At 40.1% G+C, this 18,799-nt stretch overlaps 1 protein-coding gene across 1 annotated transcript in view; it reads left to right on the plus strand.

The window, feature by feature from the left end:
• EFCAB3 (EF-hand calcium binding domain 3) overlaps window positions 1–18,799 on the plus strand; it is a 35,056-nt gene that overhangs the window by 14,767 nt on the left and 1,490 nt on the right. Inside the window, exons 4-9 of the mRNA XM_046674545.1 lie at window positions 658–801; window positions 1,898–1,969; window positions 3,081–3,201; window positions 11,253–11,446; window positions 11,804–11,988; window positions 17,190–17,312. Of these exons, the coding sequence (XP_046530501.1) occupies window positions 658–801; window positions 1,898–1,969; window positions 3,081–3,201; window positions 11,253–11,446; window positions 11,804–11,988; window positions 17,190–17,312 (839 nt within the window). The remainder of the gene's footprint in view (window positions 1–657; window positions 802–1,897; window positions 1,970–3,080; window positions 3,202–11,252; window positions 11,447–11,803; window positions 11,989–17,189; window positions 17,313–18,799) is intronic.

Genomic DNA, 18,799 nt, shown 5'->3' on the forward strand with positions numbered 1-18,799 from the left:
GGGTCTTACAAGGCAGAATGAAGGTGTTGGTCTGCCTGGTCTCTTATCTGGAGGTTCTGGAGGAGAACCTGCTTCCAAGATTATTCAGGTTTTTGGCAGAATTCAGTTCCTTGCAATTATAAAGCTGAGGCCCCATTTCCTTACTGGCTGTCAGCCAGGAGCCTCTCTCAGCCCCTTAAGGCCTCTGCATTCCACATCCTGTTGCCCTTTCCATCTTCAAATCAGTAACAGTGGGTTCAAGTCCTTCTCGCACTTTGAATCTGACTTCTCCTTCTGCCACATCTCTCTTGCTTCTAGCTGCTAAGGGACCCTGTGATTAGATTGGGCCCACTCAGATAATCCAGGATAATCTATTTTATCTTATCTGCAAAGTCTCTTTTGTCATGTAAAGTAATACATTCACAGTTCCAGGAATTAGGATGTGGACATCCTTCAAAGGTCATTTTGCCCACAGATTTGGTTTTCCACCGTTAGTTTGTTCCAGTTCAAATCTCATGGAAGGACACCATCCTTTATAAGAAATGTCTATTAAGTACTCATTTTTCTCTCAATACTTTTCAGAACATGATCTCTAATCAACTGTATTGTCTGTCTTAATTCTATTAGAATATATATTTTTTCTTGAATAACTGTCCTAACTTAATTTCATTTCCCCAGCCTTCCAAGATGCCTACAACTATTTTAATAAGGATAAAACTGGCTGTATTGATTTACATGGAATGATGTGCACTTTAGCTAAGTTGGGAATGAATCTAACCAAGCATGATGTCTATAATGAATTAAGATGTGCTGATATTGATCGTGAGTACTTTGACTTGTCACTATTTTTCTCATAAAAGATTTTTATGAATATATGTTTTTCTCTCAATGACTACATAAACATGAGAAACAAACCTCACTTATTTGTCAAAAGTACATATATGTGTTTCTCTTTGAGTATATCAGTGAGGTTTGTATACAAGTTATGAAATCAAATTAATGCTACAAATGGACTGTTTTTTTAAAAATCCTGTGAGGAAACTAAAAGTGACTGTCATATTTCAATATCCAATTCAGATTACCTGTTCATGATGCACATTTTGGAGGGTGCCCTGAAATAACAGATATAAAGGCATTGACAATTTCAAAAATGAGATGTTACCTAGGAAATCCAAGCCTTTTGTTTCTGTTTGAATCGTATTAGTACAAATCTTCCTTCCATCATTAAAGCCCATGTTGAATTTTAAACACCATGGCGTTTTTTGTTGATATTTTTAAAGCATATAGATAATGTTTTCATTGAATATACTGACCTAGTGATTACTAGCCCAGGCTGATATGTTGTGTGGAATATAACTCAGCATATTATCTCCTCTCACCTCGCCCCACCCAACTGCCAGTGCCCCATTCAGTCAGCACCAGTTCCACGTGGGAGTCAATGCCACCACTTAATTAAGGTGTCACTTACTTCCACTAACTCTGCCCAATTTTTCTATTTGATCAAAACACACACACACACGCCTCTATTAGCACTTGCTATTCTTTAATTTTAGAGGAAATGGGGTACGACTTGGGGAAATATTAGGAGTGGGTATGGAGTGGGAAGGCAGAGATGGATTCCTTGCAAAAACAGCAAGTCTCTAGGAAAAGAGTGAGTGGATCGGACTGCAGTGGCTGGGAACCCTTGGTTTGATGTTTATACTCCACCACTGCTTCACTGGGCTGTGGGTGACTAGTGTGATGGTGCTAAGACCACTTCAAGAAGACCAGTGCTTACCTGAGCATATCTCCAGCCCTAAATGCTCTCTGATTTTAAGTATTGGATGGTCCAAGGTGTTTTCACTTTTATGTTTAATATATAATCTGATAATTAAATACATTGTATATCTTTGTTCTGAGCCTTAGGTTTATGTTGCAGGAGATGGGAAGGTGAATTTCTCAGACTTTATAAAAGTGCTAACAGATCAGAACCGCTTCCTTAAGGCTGTGGGTGAGTAGAGATACTACTGAATAGATGGCAGTTGGGTAGCTGCACTTCACTGCATGGTAAATATGATTCACTTAGGTCTCCAATCAGGAGACAAGTCAGAAGGTGTAGTCTGGGAAGTGGTTGACTTTTGTACTGCTTCAGCAAAACAGTATTTGCTAAGCAAATTTATACAGTTTTAGAATTTTAACTTAAATGCATTAAGCAGGCACAGGTACTGTCTAAAGTCCTGTCTAAAGTGGAGACACTGCTTTTTGGTCTCCAATGAGCACACTCAGGGAGAAACTAGTGTAGAAAATTTGGTCTCCTTTTATAGTATTTTAATTCTTTACCAAGTGCATGTGCTACTTTGGGAGGTATTCCTTTTCCATAAGAAAAAATTTATTTTAGAAAAAGGAAAATGCTCTCTCTCTTACAAATTTGGGATGTAGATAATTTACTGTTCCTGAGAAGGATCTTCCTCACTCTGATGAAGCTTCAGTGCAAGGGCTGGAGAGTCTGCTGGAGGTTAGAGAACATGCTCTCACACAAGGTTACAAATGATGTGAAGGTATACTTGAAATATTGTTGTCAGTACTCTGATGGTTTGCTTATGAGTTTAATAGGCTGCCTTAAGAAATCTAACCATTATTCATATGATGTTTTCTAAGATAAATACATTCCAAATTCCAAATACTGTATACAGTTTTAAAAATACACTCATTCATAGGCTATTAACTGTCTCTAGGATAAACAGAAGTTACAGCTTGCACCTTTCACTATAGTTAACAAGAGTTTGCTTGCAAACCAGAGATATGTTTATCAACAGTTCCTTTACCCACAAGAATAGGACAATGGTCCTTAACACATAATTCATGTTTATGTTAAATCTATTACTATATTTACTTAGGAGTCATTGAACTAAAAGCATTTTTTAAGTTTCATGATTATTTTGTCTGTCAGTAATCAAAATGACCTTTCTACTAAATAGAATAGATTTTGAATGTTTTTCTGTAATTCTCTAGTCCCTGACTTGGTATTAATATTGTAAATACAGTAAAAAGACTGTCAGTTTATTACTTTTTTTGATAGATGGTTTTTTCAGAAGGCATTTTGAATTTTTTTTCCTCCATAGTTCCAGAAAAGGAAACCTGTTTAGATTTAGCTGGCAACCCAGGAATCCTGTTGTTTGAAATCCTATCAAAGCTTGTAGAGACTTCAGCCTTACCCAGAAAGGCTATAATGGAAATCGTAAGGTAAGTGACAAACGAAGGGGCAAAAATGGCCTTCTCAGAAAGTTAACAAAGTTGTCACCTCTCACTAACATCCTACTCCACAGAACCTGCTCCAAAACAAAAGAGAAGGTGTTTGTGGCAATGTTCACATGCCACAACACAAGACCTTATTCCTTCATCCCACAGTACTGCCTAGCTCTGAAATTGCAAAGCTGACCTCAAACTATCTCAGGGCCCCACTAAGGGCCTAGGACAGCAAAGAAAGCTCAGCTTCTCTTACCCTAGGCTAGAGAATCCCAGAGGAATAAGATTTCCAGGGATGATTTTGCGTGGGCTCGGAAATCTACTTTGGAGTATAAGACACTCCCATTCATGCTGGAAGTACCAGGGACCAAGAGGTCCTTTGGTTCTGGGATGAGGTACAGAAAGTTCAGACCTCCCAAAGTGGCCTTTGGACTGGAGCAGAGCCAGAATTACACTTGAGAATAGAGGCTGAGGAAACATTCTCACACCCAAATGTGTTTGTTTATTCCAGAAAATATAACTAAAAATAAGTTTCCTCAATCTATTTTTACCATTATATTATAGAAATTAAACATTGCTATTATCAATCTTTTCAAGTTGTACTCTTTCAGTGCATTCTGCTATTCCTTTTACAGGACTTAAAAATATAGAATACCACCAACGCTGTAGAAATATCCTTCTGTTCCTCGATAGGTAATCTCTTTACACTATCCTACATCTCTGTCAGATGTGGAACAGAGATGCACAAAATTCTTCTCTTCATTCCAATTCAAATGTGTTTGTTAAATGCCTGCTGTTGGTACACAAATCTGGCACACTGCTTAACCTCTCAGCCTGTTTCCTCATCTATAAAATGGGGATAATAATAATAATAATACCTCTCTATAGGGCAATCATGGGGATGATATGTGATGATATGGGTGAAGTGCTTAGCACATCATAAGAGCTTAATAAATGTTGGCTATTATTATAATGTGGAAGTAATTAGAATGAGCATAGAATATACATATTATCTATTTTATTCCTCACCTCCTTAATGGGTATATACTATTATCTCCATTTTACAGATGAAGAAACCTGATTCCTAAGTGTTTAATACATAGCATTTGCATTTAAGGAGCTTAAAATACAAATGGATAGAAAAGCCATAAATATGTAGATAACTAAATAAATATGAAGAAGTGAAATAATACAACATATATTACATAATTAATAGTCAAATGAGTGGCAAAGATCATTCGTTTAGTTTTCTAAGAAAGTAGGTCCTTAGCTGAATATTGGTAGAATTTGATAGGTATTCTTAGAGTTGATTATATCATTTTTTGAGATTTTTACCAAGTGTAAAGTTCTGAGCAAGCACTTTACATAGATTAGCTTTTCCCTGGACTGTTGTCTTCTAACTGTTCTTCCTGCTTGCACCTTCTGACTTCCCTCCCCTGCCTTGCCCGCCCCACAGTCTACTCTCAATACTCTCTCTGCCTAGCTGATCCCTTGACTCCTACAACACCAAATAATCCTTTGAAAATGTTATCAGAGCATGTCACTCCTCTGCTCAAAACTTTCAAAATCCATTTCCCTCAGAATATAAGCCAGTGTTTACACGACTCTGGCCCTTTATGTGATCTGAACTCACCTTTGACCTCTCTGACTTCATCTGCTTTTACACTGCTGGAGCCATGCTGGCCTCCTGGCTGTTCCTCAAATCACCAGACATGGTCCCACCTCAGGACCTTTGTACTTGCTGTTCCCTCTATCTGGAATGCTCTTCGCCCTGATAGCCATATGACTCACTATCTCACCACCTTCAGGTCTGTGTTCAAATGTCATCTTCTCAGCAGGGACTTCTCTGACCGCTCTATTCAAAACTGCAATCCTCCTGCCACTCTGTCTCCCCTTCTCTGCTTTATTTGTCTTCATATTATTTATCATCTTCTAACATACTATATAATTTACTAGTTTATTTTGTTTGTTATCTGTTTTCTCATGCTAGACTGTAAGCTCCATGGGAGCAGGGATTATTGTTTGTCTGTTTTATTCACTGTTACATCCCCAGTGCCTAGAAAAATGCCTGGCATACCAGGCATTCAGTAAATATTTGATGAATGATCTAATTTAATCCATCTTCGCTGTGAGGTAGGTTCCAATACCCCATTTCCAGGCAAGGAGAATGAGGCCTAGAGAAGATCAAGCTGTATATCCAGCCAAGATCCCCCTCTCGAGTTCCCATTTGCCTACTAGACAGTCCCATAGGTACCTCAAACCCAAAATGTCAGAAGCTAGCTCATCTCCTTCCTCCTAGCCCCGCTTCTACTAGTTCTTCCACTTGGGTTACAAATCTCAGTGCATAGCTCCACTGTCTTGCTGTGTTTATCCAATTGCCTGAGCTGAAGGCCCAACATCCTCAGCTGCTGCTGCTCTCTCACTCCCCACATACAACAAATCACAAAATCCCGTCTATTTTAACTCCTAAACATGCCTCAAATCCATACACTTCTCTCTGTCCCCACAGAAACCGTCCTAGTGTAGGTCACTATCTTCTTACACTTGGACTTACTGCAGTATCTCCCTACTTGTCTCTCTGCCCCCATTCTTGCCCTCTCTACCTATTTTCCACATTGCAACCAGAATAATCCAACATTCAGTTAGAAAATATTTATTGAGTGCCTTCAGTACCAAGCACAAATCTAATCCTATCATTTACCTGCTAAAACCCCTACAATGGCCTCTCATGTCCCTCTGAAAAAGTTCCAACCTAACATGATATTTTCGAAGTCCTTCATGATATGTCATTTGTTTTGCTTGACCCTCCAGTCTCATCTCTTGTAACTTCCCCAATCACATCCTATACTAAATTTGGTTCAGGTCCTCAAATACTCCATGCTCCCTAACCTCCAAGTATTTGCCTAAACATTCTCTCCCCTCTTGTATCAGTTTCCTAGGGCTGCCGTAAAAAATCACCACAAAGTTCATGGCTTAAAACAACAGAAATCATGGGGCTGGTCCCGTGGCCTAGTGGTTAAGTTTGCGTGCTCTGCTTCAGCAGCCCAGGGTTTCACCAGTTCAAATCCTGGGCGTGAACATGGCACCACTCATCAGGCCACACTGAGGAGGCATCCCACATGCCACAACTAGGACTCACAACTAAGAATATACAACTATGTACTGGGGGGCTTTGGGGAGAAAAAGCAGAAAAAAACCCCAGAAATTGTTTTCTCACAGTTCTGGAGGCCAGAAGTCCAAAAGAAAGGTATCAGTAGGGCCACACTCCCTCCTAAACCTTAGGAAAGAATCCTTCCTTGCATCTTCCAACTTCTGGTGGCTCCTGGCATTGCTTGACTTGTGGCAGCATAACTCCTGTCTCTGCCTCTATTTTCACATGGCCTTCTTCCCTATGTGTCTCAAACCTCCCTCTCCTTTCTCTTATAAGGACACCAGTCACTGGTCTTAAGGCACACCCTAAACCCAGCATGATCTCATCTCAAGAGCCTTAATTTCATTACATCTGCAAAGACCCTATTTCCCAATAAGGCCACATTCAGAGGTACAGGGGTTTGGACTTGGACATATCTTTTGGGAAACACAGTTCAATCCACTATACCTATCTATGCTAAGCTGACTCCTTCTTATCCTTCAGCTTCCAATTAGGAGTCACTGCTTCTAAGAGGCCTTCTCTGCCTCCTATGTCTGGATCAGGTTCCCCTCCCAAATGCTTCTCTTTCCTTATCATACAGCACATTGCACTTTTGAAATTACATGTTTAATTGGCAGTCTTTTCCATTAGATTGCGAGCTCTGGAAGGACAGGGACCATGTCAGGCTTATTCATCATTATTTTCCCAGCACCTAGCACAAAGGATGGAACACATAGGCACTCAATATTCATTAAATTTAATTGACCTTCCCAAGGTCATACAGCTATTAATTATCTATTCGGTAGTCCAACAAGAGAATGTTGTGAAAAAAAAGATTTAGAAAACAGACTGCATTTGATATTTACAGAACAGTGAGCAGGTAATTTGGCTAGAACATGAGGTTTGTGAAGAGAAACAGTAGGAGATAAAGTTGGAAATGTGAACTGGATCCAGATTATAGAAAATCTACTCTGAGCGGTGGGGAGCCATTGAAAGTCTTGGAGGAGGGGAGCAGTGGGGAAGAAAGAATTCGATAAAGGGATGAAGTAAGTTTAATGTGGAAGTGGTATGTAGAAAAGTCTGTTATAAAGACAGACTGATGACCAAGGGACAAGTGAGGATATGAAAGAAATAGCTCTGGCAACAGGGGAAAAGGCCTGGAAAGGAGAGGAAGCAAAGGGAATGGAAGCAAAGGAAGGCCACATAACCTAAGATTTGAGGTTTTAAAGTGAAGCAGAAAAGGGTGAGTCAAGATTAACAGCAGCATTTCAGTCTGAATGACTAGGAACTAACAAATAGTTAGTATGATGTTAGAGTAGGGGGATGGAAAGGGAAGATTTTAGACAGGCAATATTTGAACTGAGAGTAGGGCAGCTAAGTGGAAATGTCCCACAATAAGTTTGAAACGTAGAAGTAAAACATAAAAGAAAGATTGGGGTGAAGATATAGACTTAGAAACTGTTAATATGGAGGAAATAACAAGCCATGAATCTCAATAAAATGAAGGAGGAGGAGAGAGAGAGAAAAATGAGCAGAGGACTGAAGACGGAATCATAAGGAATGCTCATATTTACAGAATGGGAGGAAAAAGGAGTCAGCAAAGGAAATATTAGTATTCAAGAAGAGAACCAGGATAGTGTGGAGTTGGAAAGCCAGGGCCAAAGAGAAATTCAAAAAGGGATAGACTTTCCACCAGTATTAAATGCTAAAGTGTGTCCAGGTAAAATGAGGACTAAATGGACAGAATAAGATTTAGTAGTTAAGAAATCTTATGTCACCTTCTTTCCAAAAGGATGATGAGAGGAAAGCCAAATTTTAGAGGATTAAAAAATAGCTGTCAGGTTAAACATATTAGAATAAATGCATTTTTTTACCTCTTTTTCCTTCTGAAATTGCACTAAAATAATAGTAAAAGTATTTTAGAGGGCATAAGCCCACAAAAGCAAGGAGAACAGCTGACAAGAGATATCAACATAATTTTGGAAGGTGGAAAGGAAATGGATGACTGTTTACTGGCTAGTGAGATCTGAAGAGGCTGAAACTCAAGTACCTGCAGTAGAGAAGGTCAAGAAGCAAACCAATTCTCACTGCAGAACCCTTGGAAGGCTCAGGAGCTGAACACCAGGAACCTTTGTGGGGAGAGGGGGCTGGGGGTTGAGCAAGGGAGCCCAAAACAGAAAGACTAGTTAACTAGTTAGATCCCTCTCCCTAACTCCACACAACCAAGTGACTGCCCTGGCAGTTAACTCTCTGAAGAGGTTGTACCAGGAAGATTGTTTGGACTCATGGATATCAGACATAACTGAGATGAAGGTATCATTGTGAAAGCAAGGTATTACATGGAAGTCCACTCACTGACTGGCGAGACCCCTACCAGCCACCTTCCCCTTCCCGAGGTCTCAATGTGTTGACAGCTAGAATTATGGCACTCAGGTACACTATCAGAGGATCCCTCCCCAGGAAAATTGATGAAAAGAGAAAAAACCCACAGATACTCACAATTCAAAGGTCTCTCGAGGGGCCAGCCTGGTGGTGCAGTGGTTAAGTTCGCATGTTCCACTTCTCAGTGGCCGAGGGTTCGCCAGTTCGGATCCCGGGTGCGGACATGGCACCGCTTGGCAAGCCATGCTGTGGTAGGCGTCCCACATAGAAAGTAGAGGAAGATGGGCACAGATGTTAGCTCAGGGCCAGTCTTCCTCAGCAAAAAGAGGAGGATTGGCAGCAGTTAGCTCAGGGCTAATCCTCCTCAATAAATAAATAAATAAAAAGTTTCTTGATGAAACAAGGCTCCAACCAATTACCTGACAGTGAAGTTGCCACTCAGTAAGACCCACCACACCAAACAGCTTCCAATTGACCTTATTAAAGAGTGCTTACTCTCACTTTTAAATATAGATATCCAAAGATCCAGAGATGTTTAAGGAAAACTTGTGTTATTAAAGAAAAATTAAAACAGGAGGGAAGGAAGCTAGGAAGGGAGGCAGGGAAGGCAGCAGTTAGGTATAAATATGACCTGGTATATCAATAGAATACTACTCAGCCATAAAAAAGACAAAATCATCCCATTTGCAACAACGTGGATGGACCTGGAGGGAATTATGCTAAACGAAATAAGCCAGACTGAGAAAGACAAACACCACATGATTTCACTCATATGTGGAATGTGAACAAACACATGGACAAAGAAAACAGTTCAGTGGTTACCAGAGGAAGGGGACGGGGGGTGAGCACAGGGAGTGAAAGGGAGCACTTATGTGGTGACAGTCAAGAAATAATTTACAACTAAAATTTCACATTGATGTAAACTATTATGAACTCAATTAAAAATACATACATACATATATATATATGTACACATATATACATACACACACACATATATATATATATGTCCCGGTATATAATCATCAAGCAGAGATTAGTGTTTCCGGGGTTATCAGACTTAACTGAGCAGAGGGTACCATAGGCATCATGAAGGAGGAGACTACACCCCACAGCAGCAGTTCTCAAAGTTGAGTGAGCATCAGGACCACATGGAGCCACTGGTAAAGCACATTGCTGGGCCCCAGGGTTTCTGATGCAGTAGGTTTGTGTGAGGACCAAGAATTTGTATTTCTAACAAGTTCTCAGTGCTGCCAGTACTGCTGACTTGAGGACCACACCCAGAGCCATAGAGTATGCGGAGAATACTCCGAGGGGAAGGAAAGGTGAGCCTTAAAGGACCTGTTAGGAGTTAAATTATACTAAGAGAAACAAGCATTAGACTATTTTCAGAGGTGAGTGAGAACACTGTGGATGGCTGGGTTCAAGACTAGGGAAGGAAGTATCTGATTATAAACCAGGCTCTAATCAGAACGCTATCAACACATCTCCTACCCAACCACTGCTGCAGCTCCAACGTTTAGAATGAGTTCTTTCCCTCTTCCTGAGAGGAAAAGAAAGCTTGCCTGTCACCATCCCAGAGAGAAGTGAAGCCTCCTGTTGCTGTACTAGAAAGAAACCTGCCTGCGTAATAAAGAGAAGCAAGGGCCTGCATCATCTTCTTTGGGACAGCAAGAAGTGACGCTCCGCTGCTCAGCACACTGAGAAGTGAGGTCTTCCACACTGGTGCTGAAGCCCCCACTGCACCAAAGCAGTGAGAAACGGGTCCTTCCACCTCAGCAGTGAGTGACCAGATCCCCACCACAGCTTCAAAGAGAAGTCCACCATTCCAGCAGCAAGAAGGAATCCGATCTGTCACCAATATTGAAAGCATGCGTGTTTGTAAATTGGATGTTTATACCTTTGTGGATGTTTGTACTGTGAATTAGAGCCCCTTATCATACATAGCCTGCTGTACTTATTCTTAAGGATTATAACCTAAAATGCATAGTAATATTTCTCCTAAATCTGTTCACACACATGTGCATGCACACACACACACACACACAGAATTGCAATCAATAGTGATTTACTGTGGATAGTAAGATTACTGGTAATGTTTTCTTCTTTATACTTTTCTATATTTTCCAAGTTCTCTACAATGAGAGTGTCTTTTAATTTTTAAAAAGTTACATTTTAACACCCAACACAAAGTAATATAATAGTAGGTATGATTCATGTTTGTATTCCAGCTGGTACCACTCAAGAGTTCGTCAAGGATCATAATCGAGAGGTATTTTTCTAGACAAGACTGGGAGGTCATGGGCAGGAGGAAGGAAGCCAAAGCCCAGGGACGACATATATAAAAATAGTCAAATAGCCTTGGAAAGTATCGGTAGATAGTCTGTAAATGTCATGGGAACAGGCACTCAATAAATAATATTGAATGAATATGCAAACTAAATTTAAAATAAATTTATTCAGCATATATCACTTGCAACTTGATCCTGTTTTCCTTTTTGTCCAACACTCATTTCTGGATTACTTTTTTTTTTAGCTATTTCCGAAGAAAATTCCAGGAGACCACCTCAGGAATATTATGGAGTCCCTATGCTATGGGTTATGGAAAAAGGAGACTTAAGCCAGACATATGCACACCTCCAAGCTCAAGCACAGCTGCCTTTGCTAGTGCTGCCCGGATCACAATAATGAAAGAAAAGGATTTACTTAAATTTCTGGAAGAGCTCAAGAGTAAGAGCCATTTGTCTTCTCCCCACTGTCGTAAAGGATTTATTTGTATATCACTGGTCACAAATAAATACCAGAGGCCAAGTGCTATAAGAGCAGGACCACAGCCTATGCTGAGTGACTTGTCTCTGTCACTTAGATATCATTTGAAAGCAAATGTACATCTTACCTGAATCGTCAGACACCTGGATAAAGCCGAGAGTCTGTGGATTGGTGGGGGGTGGGAGCAGGAGAGTGAAGAAGGAGGATTGTGGCCAATGAAGAGAAGAATAGACAAAGAGCAAAACAGGCACCAGATATATGTATTTTATGTGAATTTCTTCATATATTATTTTTGATACCATTTTTTTGTCTTTTTAGGATGCAATCCTCCTTCAGATAGCCCATATTCAAAAATACCCATCTTTCCATTGTTTCCTAATGTGGATGGGGTGGTAATGGGAAAGCCATTCAGAGACCTACAGAAATTAGAAATGCTAAGGAGAAAGGAGCCTCTGACTTTCTTTGAGAACTATTTTTTCCATAAAAGAGACTGGAAAACACAGGTGAGATTTAGATTATGTCACATCAGTTAATACTTGGGTTTTTAAGTTCTAACTTAACTAGTAACATGCTTTTTGATGACAAATATTTTTAGTCATTATAGGGGCTGGCCCAGTGGCATAGTGGTTAAGTTCGCACGCTACACTTCCATGGCCCAGGGTTCATGGGTTCAGATCCCAGGCACAGACCTATGTACTGCTTGTCAAGCCATGCTGTGGCAGTGTCCCACATACAAAACAGAGGAAGACTGCCACCGATGTTAGCTCAGGGACAATCTTCCTCAAGCAAAAGGAGCAAGATTGGCAACAGATGTCGGCTCAGGGCCAATCTTCCTCACCAAAAATATATATATATATATATATTAAAGAAGTATTTTCAATCATTATATTTCAAATCAGATTCCATAGCCATCTTTCTAAATTTAAGCCCAGGTATAAATATTTCATTTCAACAAACAGTTAAACTTACTGAAAAATACAATCCTAGGCTTGGGAGTGGGGGTGGGGGTGGGGAATAAAAGAATCATGATAAAAAGGCTCTCAGGTCCCACTTCCAACCACTCTCCCATTAACACAGAGACCAAAAGCTACATTTTAGACTCCTTCAACTGGCTCCAGATTGCAGCTGGGCCAGACAGCATTGGATGAGAGGATCAGGTCCACAACCCAATGGAGCAACGCAGTGATGGAGGAGCCATCCTGCCCTTGGACCAGAGCGCCATTTATAGTTCCAGCTGCACCTTCTGGCCCTTCTTCAAGTTCTGTTGCCTCTAATCTATTTGCCCCTTCCCAAGATACACTTTGTCATCATGAGTTTTAAGGTCTCAGGCAAGTATGCCCTAGTTTCTGGATATTCTCTCAGGAAGCTCTGGCCTTACCCCAGGTTTGTCACAGGCCTCCCAGCCTGAGAAACAGGATCAAGATTTGACTGGAGACCAGCCCACCCTGTGGGGTATCTCTGGGTTCCAGAGGGCCACATGTTGTTCACATCACTATGAAACCCCTAGAAGGCCCCCCCAGGCATAGGGTTTAAGAGTCCAGAGGCTGGAGGAGGGAGAAAAAATGAGGAGTTGCTAATTAATGGGCATAAAGTCTCAATTATGCAAGATGAATAAGTTCTAGAGATCTGCTATACAACATTGCGCCTATAGTTAACAATACTGAATTGTACACTAAAAAATGTGTTGAGGTAAACCTCTTAACTAAAAAATTTGTTAAAAATCTAGTTGATTTAAGAGGGTAAGTCATGTTAAGTGTTCTTATCACAATGAAATAAATTTTTTTAAGAAAAAAGACTCCCAGAGAAGTATCACAGTCACAAATGACCTCAAGTTCAGACTTTGTCTTTATCTCTCCAGAAGAAGTCACACCACAGGCAAATATCACTGACAAGATGGAAATAAGAGGACATTTATTCCCCTTTAAACTTATTTTCCAACATTGAACCCTCCATCTGTGATGCTTATCTGTTTATTGTCAATCTCTCCAACTAGAATATATGGTTCATGTAGGCAAGGACTTTATTTCTTTCACTGAGGTATCCCTATCATCTAGAACAGAGCCTGGCCCAGAGAAGACTCAGTATTTTTTGGATTAAACTATAATACAAATTCTTTATGTATTGAGAGCACGCTGGATTGTCTCTAATCATCTCAGCAGAGATAGTGTCGCTAGCTTCCTAAATGGTCCCCTTTGCTTCTACCTTTGTCCCCTTCAGTCTCTTCTCAACACAGCAACCAAAGTGGTTCTGTTAAAATCAGCTCAAAACTCTCCAATGGCTTTCGTATCACTCAGAGTAAAAGCCAAAATCTTTACAATAACTTACAAGGTCCTACACAATCTAAACCTGAATCTTCCAATAACGGTAGCCACAGTGGCTATTTAAATTTAAATTAAATAAAAGTACAAATTCAGTTCCTTGGTCGCGCTACCCACATTTCAAATGCTCAATAACCATATATGGCTAATGGTTACCATATTGGACAACACAGAAATATAAAATTTTCTATCTTGCAGAATTTCTAACTTGCAGAAATTTCTATTGGACATCACAGATCTAGATCCTCATTGCCTACCTAACAATTTCATCTTCCACTGCTTACTGTCCAGTGCATTCCACTCCATCTACACGACCTCTTTACTATTCTTCTTACATAGCAGACATGCTCTCATCTAATGGTCTTGAGCTTTGCTCTTCTCTCTGCTCAAATGCTGTTCCTCATCTGCTTAGCTGTCTCCCTCACCTCTTTCAGGTCTTGACTCAAATTTCAGGAAGCCCTCTCTAACCACCCTATTTAAAATCACAATAACTAGGGGCCAGCCCGGTGGTGTAGTGGTTAAGTTGACACACTCTGCTTCAGCAGCCTGGGGTTTGCAGGCCCAGATCCCGGGCACAGAACTTCACACGGCTCATCAAGCCATGCTGTGGCAGCATCCCATATACAAACTAGAGGAAGATTGGCATAGATGTCAGCTCAAGGCCAGTCTTCCTCAGCAAAAAGAGGAGGATTGGCAGCAGTTAGCTCGGGGCTAATCTTCCTAAAAGAAAAAAGAATGTTTGACATCATAAAGATATTGTTCTTTCTTATTTGATCTATAACTTTAATGTGATTTTTAAAATTTACTCAAAGGATTTTTATAACTAAACAATCTGGTTCATACAAAAAAATTAAATAACCAAGAACAGTCAGAATAATCTGAAAGAAAAATTTAATGAAGACAGGGACTAACCTTACTAAATATTACGGCATATTTAAAAGTCTCAACAATTAAAATAGTGTGTGGTAAGGGAAGTTGATAGATCCAAAGAACAAAATAGAAAGTGCAAAAATAGATAAAGATATAGAGAGAGGTTTTTTTGTTTTGTTTTTTGTTTTTTGAGGAAGATTAGCCCTGAACTAACTGCTGCCAATCCTCCTCTTTTTGCTGAGGAAGCCTGGCCCTGAGCTAACATCTGTGCCCATCTTCCTCTACTTTATATGTGGGACGCCTACCACAGCATGGCTTGTCAAGCGGTGCCATGTCCACAGCCGGGATACAAACTGGCAAACCCCAGGCCGCCGAAGCAGAATGTGCACACTAAACCGCTGCGCCACCAAGCTGGCCCGCGAGTTTTAATTTAAGAGAAATGTGACATTTCAACACTACAGGAAAAAGATAGATTATTCATTAAATAGTGTACTGGGTAGCCATCTGAGAAAAAAATGAGGCTCATAACTCATACCTTACACAAATTCCAAATGGAGCAAAGATATAAATGTAAAAGGAAAAAATTGAGAGAAGAAGAGAAAAAAAGAAATCTTAAAATACTGAAATAAATTCTGGGAAGGCCTTCATAACTATGACACAAAAGTATTTTTTTTAATAGATTAATTCATAGGGCCAGCCCAGTGATGTAGTGGTTAAGTTTGGCGCACTTTGGTTCAGGGGCTCAGGGTTCGCAGGTTTGGATCCTGGGCACAGACCTACACCACTCATCCAGCCATGCTGTGGCAGCGACCCACATACACAATAGAGGAAGACTGGCACAGATGTTAGCTCAGGGCTAATCTTCCTCAAGCACAAAAAGCAAAAGAAGAAGATTGGTAATATATGTTAGCTCAGGACAAATCTTCCTCAGCCAAAAAAAAAGAAAGAAAGAAAGAAAAAGATTAATTCAACTACTTCAAGGTCAAAAGTCTCTGTATAATCAAATGTGAAATTTGCAATTCATAACACAAAGAGTTAATGTCTCTAATACATCAAAGAGCTTCAAATTGATTAGGAAAAAAAACAACCTATATAAAAATGAGCAAAGGATATGAACAGACAGTTCTCAGAAACACGAAAAGATATTCAATCTCACTGTTCATAAAAGATCCAAATTAAAACTACCCTGAGATACTATCTTTCCATATTAGATTGACCAAGATCAAAAACTGGAAGACACACGGGGCACTCATAAATTGCAGATAGGAGTTTAAATTGGTTTAACCTCTACAGAGGAAATTTGGCAATATCTACCAAAATGAGAGACCTTTTTACTGTTGGTGAGGTACAATTTCTCCTCTACCCTCCTAGGGTCCTTGGCTGGACCTGAGAATTAACACAAGACAGATAAACAGGAGAAAAGCATACACATTTTTATTAAATGTTATATGTACAAGGGAGTCCCCACAAGAGAATGAAGACCCAAAGAAGCAGTTAGAGTTGAACACTTACAGACTGAATTGGACAAAGAGTAGTAAATTGTGAAAATGTGTCCAGGCAAAGGGGCTTGGGCTAGGATAGTTAACTGAGTGGGGAAGTGAGTAGGAAGATAAGGGGTTATTTAACATGGTTTGTTTGTACAGATTTCTCTCTGCCTTGACTCTCTGTCCCTAGTGATATGAATGTGACTTGCCTCCTGGTGCAAGGGGGACATCCTCCATATAAGGGTTTTATCTCCTGCATTCAGGAAGGAAAAGGAGAGATCAGAGTGCCCATCTTACACCTGCTGTTTTTCAAGTGCCTTTAGCTCAAAATAACTCTTCTGCCAAAGTGGCAAATTTAGGGTGCATATTTTGCCACCTTCCTAACCTAGCAATTCCACTCCTGGTATACTATCAGGGATACACAGATATCCTTGCACATATCCCAAATGCCACCCATACAAGGTAATTCATTACAGGGTCATTTCTCCTAGCAAAAGATTGGGGGGGGGGGGGGGGGGACTAAATAACCATTAATAGGACTAGTTAAATTTTGCTTCATACAATGAAATATTCTACAGTCACTTTAATGACTTAAGAAACTCTTAGTGTGATGATGTGAAAGATCTCCAAATGGAAAAAGCAAGATACAAAACGGCATGTATAGTACACTATTATTTGTGTAAAAAGAAGGAAAAATAAGTATGAAATACGTATTGTTTTTCTTGTAAAATGTCCTGGAAGGAAACCCAAGAAAATAATAACACTAGTTGCCTATAGAAAGGGAAACTAGGAGGTGGGAGACAAAAGCAGCAGAGAGATTGCAGTGTATACTCATCATACTTTTTGAATTTTGAAACATGTGCATGGCACTATACCAGGTGCCCCAAAACAACTAAGTGGTTTAGCAATAAACATATATATAAATCATATATAAACTCTTCCATAATACAATATACTTCTGTTTATTATGTCTTTGTTGTGTAATTCAAACTAAAATATATTACTAATCTTCTCTTTTAAATGTGCATAAAGGCAGCAAATATAAAGCCTATCGAGCCGAACTCAGGCTATCCAACTGACATCCTTGCCATTGACCAAATCCTCAAGAAAAAGCAGAATTGGACAGTGACTGATGCAGCTGCTATTAAACAGCACGTGAGTATTCACCGTTGAATGCCTTCCCAGAAAGCATTTTCCACTTCAGTGCTTACAACCATAAAACCAAGAGTTTTTTCCTGCTCTATGTCTTTAAAATAAGACACGATCACTTATTTTTACCCATTGTAATGACGTTTCTTGCTCTATAATCGAATGGATTCAGATGTTAATTGTTATCATTCATCCTGCTAATCACCTATGGAGCCATAGCCAGCATCGTTTCTGGGACATTCATTTGTTCCATGCTGGAAATAGCAACTAGTTAAGATAGCAAACCGGCAGTCACAGTGAGTGGTGTACTCAGGGAATCATGATGAGTGAAAGGATCTTTATTATAGCAGCTAAAAGAAGAAGAATAGTCTGAGTGTGCTCCCTAGGTGCCAGACACTGTGCCTTACAAGTGCTCTACGGGTACTAATCCATTTACTTAGCATAATAATCCTTTGAGGTAGGCACTGTTATCATTCCTTGCCACTTTACAGATATGCACAGAAAGGTTAAGCGACTTGCTCAAAGGCACACAGCTAGGAAGTAGTAGAGCCAGAATTATAAAAATGGGCAACTTGGCTCCAGAATCCACACTTTTAACCACAACTCTATGCTGCCTGTCTACTTCTGTGCCCTGACTTCTTAGCAACTTTTGTACTCCACAGAGACAGACTGGGGTGTATTTATATTATGCCACTCCCTTCTGCCTTTGACACGAATGCTTAAGCTCTCCTTGACACTTTCTACTTCCTTGGCCTTTACAATACTGCATCTTCAATTCTCCTTGTAGCTCTGGGTCCTTTCCTCTCTCTACTCTTTCCTAACTGTTCATCCTTTAAGTCTTAATATTTCCTAGTTTTCTGGTCTGGTCCTAATGCTCTTCTCTTTATATACCCTAATTAATTCATTTGTTCAGTAAATATTTATCCAGTGTTAACCAAGTTCTAGGATTAGGAGATACCTCAGAATAAAAAACACAGTTCCTACCCTTCGTGAGCTTGGAGTGAGGGTGGAAGACACGGAGAAGGAAATGAGCAGTAGTAACACATTGAGATAAATGGAACTAGAGATGGTCAGTGCTTCATGCCACAAAAATATGAAGGAGTGGGCTCCAACCTGTATCTCCTCATGGCCTACATTCACACTGGAGTAAATGGAAGCTGCTGATAGCCAAAGGCCTCCAGCTGCCCAAAGGGATAAGGACCTTGAGAAGACCAATGATTTGGCATCACTGTACCCCAGTCACAGCAGAACATTGGAGCTGTGTGCACTAAGTGAAGGGACAGCCAGGGCAGGTATTCTCGGAGCTATCTCAGTCTACCCTCCTTGTTTCAGCTGCCACCTAGATACTGATGACTCTTAACTGTCACTAGCCTAGACTTCTTTCTGGTACTTCTATCTTATCTCACTGACTGCCTGATGAACACTTCTACCTTCCTGTCTCTGCATATCAAACTGGGCATGTCCAAAACCAAACTCATCATCCTCTACATCAA

The sequence above is a fragment of the Equus quagga genome, chromosome 11 (assembly GCF_021613505.1).
Source record: "Equus quagga isolate Etosha38 chromosome 11, UCLA_HA_Equagga_1.0, whole genome shotgun sequence".
NCBI classification, from domain to species: domain Eukaryota; kingdom Metazoa; phylum Chordata; class Mammalia; order Perissodactyla; family Equidae; genus Equus; species Equus quagga.